Here is an 8878-nt window from a genome sequence, read left to right as displayed (position 1 = left end):
TGTAGTACAGTTAACAAATCATTTGACCCAAAGGCCAAAGGTTGAACAAAAGCCATATTAAAGTATTTGCGTAGTCTACCCAATACACTCAAATACCAACTCCCCAGATATTTGTAGACTTTAGGAAACTAAAGTTTTTCACTAAATATAGACAAATTCTATCAAATCAAGTTTAATTAAATTTAATCAGGCGTTTATATAGAGCAATTACGTTATGAATGATTGTTGATTGGATGGAAAAGCAGAAAATGTCGCAAAAATAATAATATGTACAACAAACTTAATACTTACCTACTTTCTTAGTCTGGGTAACTCAGTAAACCTCGACCTATTAACATTTAATAAAGGAACCTTTTCTTAATACTACTTGAAACATTTATTGGTAACCTAAACATTTATTTTATTCATATAAAATTCTTCGCTTCCTATAAAATATTTCTTCGAACTAATATTGCTTTTTTATTTTCATTGATCGTATTTTCAATATATTTTCATCTTTTATACGTTCCAGATGTCGGAATTTATCAAATTACATTTTTAGTTTAGATTAATAACACTAAATTTAATATAATAAATCAAATACGAGGAATGGTAAGACCATTATTAATCCTATTATGGATCAAATACGCCTTGTCGGTTCATAATATGAACAAAAAAATGCATTGATTAAGATGTTTTTCCTCGAAATATGAACTATGATTCGTCATTGGAAAGATGTCAAAGCACCAGAAAAGAAAGAAGAAAGACCAAAATTAATAAAAAGTATGTTTATACAAGTATAATAGGTGTTTGAAAATTACAGATATAGGCACCCTTTTCTTCAATGTCTGAAGCGAGATTTGAAGACACAAATCACTTTAGTGTCCCATTTTTAAAAACGTTATCCTGACCATTATTTTAAATGTAAATAAATAATTAAATTTTAAACATTAAATATTTTTTGCGGTTTTTTCTTTTTGAATTTCATTGCTAATCTCTCTATTAGCTGTTTTTGATGTTCATCCAGCGTCTCTCGCTGACAGGCATGACAAGACAACACAAGAGTGTTAGTCACACTCGGCAGCGATAGGTCTTCGCCGATAATCGCCGACAGGGAATACATCAATACAACTTGGCACCACGTAACACACTCTGTCAGGTGTGGCGCACCGTGTATGTAGGATTCCCTCTACATTAACTTACTACGTTTAAGGTATAATTTAACTATTTTAAACAACCTTCAAATCTATAATGAACTGCTAATTATATATTACATCAATTTTGTGCTTCAATTCGCTAATTTAATAGGTATTGTAATTTATTATAATAGTCATAATTTATTCACAACGTTAACAAAGTCAATTACGTCACTACGTAGTATAAAACACAGTTGCTTCCCCTGTAATCTTTAAAACTACAAAACGGACTTCGATGCGGTTTTCTTTAATAAATAGTGATTGAAGAGGAAGATTTATATGTATAATACATGCATAATATAGTAGAGAAATACTGATAATCTTAGCGGCTTCTAATATAATGTTTGACATTTTTTAGCCAACTACAGTATTGTATAACTTAAAAAGCTCTAATTATGTAAATATGATTTGAAGTAATAGTGCACTTTTTCTCAGTAGTCGTGATTTTTTATTGCTGTATTTCAATTTATCAAATAGACATAATTTTTTTCCATGTACCTAGTAGTTGATGAACACATAGTTATCGATTTGAGATATGATTTTAAAATATTCTACATTACATTCTATTATGTATTTTTCATAAAACAATAGAACAAATGCAATTAAGTATAAAGATATTATGCACAAAAATGAAACATAACAGATGAAAATTTTAAAAATATTTTGTTTTTTCAAAGTTCACAATAATTATACAATGGTATAAAGCAGTGTATGTCATCGTCTATCAGTCATATCGAACTGTCAATTTCAAACATGTCAATGTACTTGACTTTGAAGTTGTGAGGTGTGAGATTGTCAAATCGCATTTAATTAAATAAAGATATTACTTATAGTGCAGTTGTCTTTTAGTTTTTAGTAATTTTGTTTCCCCTTTATCATTAAGATTAATTAGGAATACCACAGAGTGACCTTATAAATATTTTGACGATGACAGAAGATTTAGCACCTATCAAAGAAGAGGATTTCAGGCAATTAAAGGAAAGGATGAAATTAATTGCAGATGCGGATCCAGCGCAATACCACAATGAGTATTCGCTTAAAAGATATTTAAGAGCTTTCAAAACAGTTGATAATGCTTTTCAGGTAAAGAAATATCATAATATTTTATACATTTGATAAATACTAAATATTAAAAGCGTATCATAATTATACTGCTAATTTTTGGTACATTCATTCAATACAATATAAATAAGTTAGCAAATAATCTAAGTCTTTCTTAAAAAAAACAATTGTTTTACATTTGTATAACACTAAGATAAGTGTTACACTAAGATTTAAATTAAAATGTTTTATTAATACAAATTCTATCCTAATTCTAAATAATAATTGAAGGCAATATTAAAAACCAATAAATGGAGAGTTGAATATGGTGTCGCTAATCTGCATGAGAACAAAGAAATCATTGAGAAGTATTCAAATAAAGCTAGAGTGCTCCGTCATAGAGATATTATTGGCAGACCAATTGTTTACATTCCGGCCAAAAATCATAGTTCAAATGATAGAAATATTGATGACCTTACAAAATTTATTGTGTACTGCTTGGTAAGTAAACATTTATAAATAACATTGATGAAATATACAACATTTCTGTGGTTATTATAATTCAACATATAAACTTCCTTAACAGGAGGATGCTAGCAAAAAATGTTTTGAAGAGGTTGTAGACAACTTATGTATAGTATTTGACTTAAGCAATTTTACATTGTCATGTATGGATTACCAAGTCCTTAAAAATTTGATTTGGCTCCTGAGCAGACACTATCCAGAGCGACTTGGTGTTTGTCTTATAATAAATGCACCAACATTTTTTTCTGGATGCTGGGCAGTTATAAAGGGATGGTAAGTGTAAATCTTGAATTACATAATTATAATATTTTAAAAGATTACTTTCAAATGATTAGATTAATTATTTTCTGCGGGCCTGATAATGAGCCAATAATATTTTATTACATTATTATTTATTACATTAATTGTAAGTAATATGAAAAACATTAATCAGTACATTTAAACTTCAAGTGTTCAAATACTCAAGCTTTACATTCTGATATATTTGCAGGCTTGATGAAAACACAGCAGGAAAAGTGACATTTGTCAATTCAGAAATGGATCTTTGTCAATATCTAATACCAGATATTCTACCCACCGATATGTAATAAAGGTTATGTAGTTAGTTATAAACATCACTAAAGTACCTTAAATGTAAGCTAAATCCCATCTAATAGTCTAATATATAGAAAAATAAGATATATAGGATTGCTATAGTTTTCTATTTATAAATTTCTATTTTAATTCCATAACAGTAAGAAATATGTAAAAATTATAATATAACATTTGCATAATTCAAAAAATATAAAAGAACTGGATATTTGTTAAACACATTTTTAGTATGGTAATGAAGTCAATCTGAATGTAGGGAAAAACAAAAATATGTAACACCAAACTATTTTATGTAATAGTCATAGTATTTAAGCAGATTGCCCCATTTTAATTAATAATTTGATAAAAACAATATTAATAGTCTGTCAAAAAATTTTGATAATCTAAATTATAAAAAAAAATCAAAGATTCAATCAAAATAACTAGGTTAGGTACAAATAGATTGGTTGAAGCTTACCTATAATAATACTTAAAATAATATATAATTGTTTTTTATTCACAACCTTCACAGTCATCAAAAGAAAACAATAATAATAATCATTTTGTGTATAAACGAAATTTTATTAAATTTTTATCTATAATAATTTCAAGACTATGCCTATTCACTTAACTTTATATTAAATCTGTTTCCTTTGGCACAAATGAAAGCCATTAAGCATAATAATTTAATTTAATTTTATATTCAAATTCATGACTTATTTCCCCAAGACCTTAACTGCTTAAAATGATTCAACCATTTATTTATTTCTTATAAGGTAAATAATCATTATTTAATATCTATGAAATTCAATGTTTCCATATAGTCATGATGTTCTTGCCATATTAAGCTTTACCTTGATTATCTAAGAGTATATTTTTAATTAAAAATGTCAATACATTATTACAATTATAAATAACGTAACATATAATATTTATCAGAAAAAATAATTATATACTTGTAAAATTTATGTTTTTATTCTTAAAAAGATTCAATAAAGCAAATCAAAAGTAAAATAATATAAAGAGTTAATAATTTATAACCAGTAAGTGTTAACCAAAAAATATTTTCTGAAACTTCTTTATATTTATCTTGTATTTATGATACAATAACATTTATCTTATGCAAAAGATATGTTATCAATGATATATTATGATTATATGATTATTTTAAAAGATTTATCAGTCTTTATTTAATATAAAGTCAGTCATAGATTGGTATCAAATAAATTATTCATCTCAAAGTTTCGGAAATCAGAAAACCTATTTTTTTGTTAATAAATAGGACATGATATTGTATAACATAGCAAATAAATATATTTCTTAATCAAGAAATGAATAATTGGAGACTTCAATCAATTCACTGATACAACATCAAAACTTTCACACTAGAATTGGTGTTCAAGAAGCTTTAATAATACTTTGTTTTTAATTATAAATTTACCTGATATCATAATGTATGCTAAAATACAATTCAACATTTCAACAATATTAAAAATATATATGATTGTACTCCTAAGAAATACAGGGTAACCCGTGTTATGTAATTGAATACTATTATAATCTAGTTTGATGCATACAATAGACATAAGGACTTGTCTCTTATCAAGTATGGTGATATGATTTGATACGATGGTATATTTGATTGATGGTTGTTTATTCAAAATGTGTAAATTTACAGATAATTGGTCGTTTTTATCTACCAAATGTCATTTTGTGAAATGAAATGAAACCTTCTTAAGTACTCCATATTTATTTGTTTATTTTATTATTATTGTATTTTAAGAAGGTCTTATCTGCTTTTAACCTAATTATAAAAACAGTTTAAAGTTAAAAAAAGCATAATTTATTAAAGATTAAACATCTGTACCAATATAATAAAGAAAAAAATAAACGTAAAGATTTCTTTGCTTGTTTGTAGGGGGTAAACTAAGGAACTAATGATCAAATATAAAAATAAAATCGTTGGAAAACTACATTAGTAGTACCATAAGTAGTACCATAACGAATAAAATGCACCCGTGTAAAGCCGGGGCGAGTCGTTAGTCTTTAATAGAACATTTTTTTTTTTATAAATTGTATTAAACTAATAGGTACATGTTTGATGTGACATTATATCATATTGTAATTGTATTTAAACATACTTTGAGCGTATAATAATATTTTTTGTAATATAATGATTTTTGTGTGCTGACATCCTCAAGTGTACGCCCGCCGAAGGTTAATGCCGCAGGTGACGCGGGTTGCAGGAAACTCTACTTTCCTTCATACCGCAAGCTTTTCCTTGCGCTGTCTAGCAGCTGAATCGAAAAATTAGTGGAATTAATTGTAAGGATCATATTAGTACTGAACCTTATTTTTAAACACATTTAATAATATTTTTATCGAGATCACTCTAATGGTGTAACCAGTATTATTGGCAAATAAAAATTATTGTCGGTCCATTGTTTGTATAAAACTTAAGCAAAACACATTTATATTAATTTGTGCTTTTCATATTTGCATTTGCAAAACGAAATTACGTACATAAAGCTTATCTTAGCTTGTTCATATAAATTAAATATAGTATTTATGGTTAGTAATTGTTATAGAACAATGCTTAAACAAGAAATTTTATTTTAAAATTTTTTTTGAACAAACAAATGATTATTCTATATTTTTAAACATACCTAATTTATAATGGAAATAGTATTTTAAAAGTAAAGAATAAAGTTATACCGTAAAAATAATTATTCTTATCGTACTAAAAAAATAGGAAAGTGATGTAGTTTACTTCAGTAATAATAAACGTTTTCCGTTATGCTTACTTTAACTAGTCAAAACTTCTCTATTATTCTTCAAACAGCAATAAACCCTCCGAAGTTTTAAAATTTAACTAGCTGTGGTAAAATACGTCGAAACAGTCTTATTTAAAATATGAAAAGTACTTTTATGAAAATTATAATATTCAAATGATTATAAATTTATAATATAAGTTCGATTAGTGTTTATTTTCATTTTAGATGTAACTTACATTTATAATAATTATTAACTATCTGTATGTATTTAAGATACACATGAATAAGAAATAAATTAATATTGCAAGTTGGTGTGACTTTCTTTGACTAATGAAGAAATCATTTAAATTTTTGTAATCAGGGTTCAATGGCAATAAAATAACGCTGTAGTATTTTCTATAATATATTTACTTACAAAACAGTTATGTATACAAATTAATTGCTGTACAATTCCAAAGCAAAAATTATTTTTAAAACTAAATATTCTTATTGCATTGCTATTTTGTATATTTTTCTTGATAATGACTGATTAATTCGATTTCATTGCAATTTAATATGCAGCATAATAAATACATATTATAATTGCATAATTATATCTAATAATTACAAAGCATCACTAAAATCATTAAATTACGTAATATATGAGGAAATTAATCATTAACATTATAAAATAAATATATGATAATGAAGAATTATATTTTTACAACATGAGACATCGCAATATGAAAATATTTCCATCGAAAATTAAAATAACATTATTCAGTCGCAAATACTTAAAATTATATCTACATAAAGTCAATACAAAGTACCTATACAAATAATTGGCACATTTGTGTCGCTACTGTGTGATGGATCACAATTCCGACATAGTCAGATAAAGAGATTTTTCATTGTGGAGTAAATCGCGAACCAACACATTAATTTACAATAACCATTCTATCACAAACATCTTTCATCATTGCCTTATCGGGACGGTATTTACTTATCCACTTCGAATTATACATTTAGCTAGAGATTCACAAGCATCTATAAGAGACACACTACTCGTTCTACTTTTGAATCTCTAAAGTGATTATAAAGCCTCACAACTAAATACCGCTGTGCTACACAATGATATGCTTGATAATGACAATGTTAATTAATAATTTCTAATCTTTATGTTTTATTGAAAATATTAGACAGTGATGTTACATAACAGTATCGCCTCACTGACTGACGAGTATTCGCCTGTAATGTAACAATCTAAGATTCAGTTGAGTTATTTACTGTAATGCTAAGTTCTTTACACTCACTTATGTAATTTTCGAATAATAACTATTACAATACAGCCGAATGCTCTCAGTGAGGGACCGCGTTTAAACAGTTTGAATTTTAATTGAATTTTTAAAACAACAAACAATAATGTTTCACTAACGTACCTAATGCAACTGACCTATATAAAACCAAATTTGTATTTTCATTTGCTAAAATATGACTAGGTTTTTAATCACAAATGAATATTTTACAAAACTACGGGAATGTCATTTTTTTTATATAAATTCGTCAACTGCATTTATTTCAGACAACCTTAAAAGAATGTTAGCTAAATAATATATTATCAATTTGAGTAATGTTTAAAAAAAAATGAAGGTTTTCAGCTAAGTTTTCATTTTCTAGAGTGTACTAAACACACTTACTTTCTATTGAAACCTAGTCTTCCTTTTTTTTACTCTAACTTAGTTCAATGTTATGTTTAATGTTACAGAACTACTATTCGTTGTTTATAGTATTTGTACATTATAATTTATGTATTTGTACAGCTTCTTACAGTGTCATTTAACCCAATATTATAACATTAAAGATATCTTCATTCAATTGCATACATAACTGACAAACGTTTTTATTATTAATAGACGAGGCAGAATTGAGATACATTTCTAGTTTAAATAAAGATAAATAAAAAAAAAAATAATCAAGTCTGACGATGGTGGCATTTCTAATCATAATTATGTATATTCTTAAATGTCTTGACTTGTTTTGACGACGGTAGTACGCTTGTATTAACTGTCAATTTTATGCTCAACCTACATTTACACAAAACCTATTTCGGATAATGATATGATAAGTTACAATAATAATTGTACAAACATATACGTCATAGCTAGGGATAGCAGTATTGAATGTGCGTTACATAACAAAGCGACTAGATATATTCAATATTACTTATTAAGAATACTGAACACTACAAGATCGAAACAAAAACATTGGCATATTATCAAATATTATTTTGCTGTCGTTTTTACTAATACTTTGATAGTAATTTTGGCAGTGGACGGTTAAACTGGTTGCCTTGTTATTTGTTTCTGAATATTGATTTTATTATTACATATATGTAACTACATGCTCGACAGTTAATTCCATGTGTACATGTAACAAATTAATAGCTTATTTTATGAAACCCAATATCTTCACATAATGGAGAAGTTTCACTATACTGATAATAATATAATTGTTTATAATTAGTTGAGTAGAATCAATTTATATACAAATTTAATAAACCAGCAAGATATTTAAAATTAGAAAAACTTTTTCCCAATAAAATTATTGGGAAAAAAGTTTTTCTAAGTTTATATTGCCTCTAACACGCCCGTGACATCATTTGATCATCTACAAACAAAAGTGTACCTGTTTTACTTCACCATAATGGAAATAGGCTTCGTAAAATGACATACTCCCATAGAATGTGATTATTTTAAAAAGCGTAACTTTCATCTATAACTTTTCCTTCCCCTTGGTTTTTTATATTTGTTTCAT

General features: G+C 26.4%; 1 protein-coding gene across 1 annotated transcript; it reads left to right on the top strand.

Annotated features, from left to right (window-relative positions):
• Positions 1 to 1953: 1953 nt before the first annotated feature.
• LOC113397383 (uncharacterized) lies at positions 1954 to 3482 on the top strand. The gene is made up of 4 exons (XM_026635700.2): positions 1954 to 2258; positions 2508 to 2717; positions 2803 to 3014; positions 3232 to 3482. Exons 1-4 carry the CDS (start codon positions 2103 to 2105, stop codon positions 3326 to 3328), a joined length of 675 nt encoding a protein of 224 aa, XP_026491485.2. The 5' UTR covers positions 1954 to 2102; the 3' UTR covers positions 3329 to 3482.
• The last annotated feature ends 5396 nt before the right edge of the window (positions 3483 to 8878 follow it).

This window comes from Vanessa tameamea, chromosome 3 (genome assembly GCF_037043105.1).
Source record: "Vanessa tameamea isolate UH-Manoa-2023 chromosome 3, ilVanTame1 primary haplotype, whole genome shotgun sequence".
NCBI lineage: Eukaryota > Metazoa > Arthropoda > Insecta > Lepidoptera > Nymphalidae > Vanessa > Vanessa tameamea.
Note: the sequence above shows the minus strand (reverse complement) of the source record. Positions and strands in the feature narration are given on the sequence as shown.

Coding starts and splice junctions, on each gene's coding strand:
- LOC113397383 (XM_026635700.2), top strand. CDS start 2,103: ATGACAGAAGATTTAGCACCTATCAAAGAAGAGGATTTCAGGCAATTA. Junction 2,259..2,507: donor CAGTTGATAATGCTTTTCAG/GTAAAGAAATAT, acceptor TAATAATTGAAG/GCAATATTAAAAACCAATAA. Junction 2,718..2,802: donor AATTTATTGTGTACTGCTTG/GTAAGTAAACAT, acceptor CTTCCTTAACAG/GAGGATGCTAGCAAAAAATG.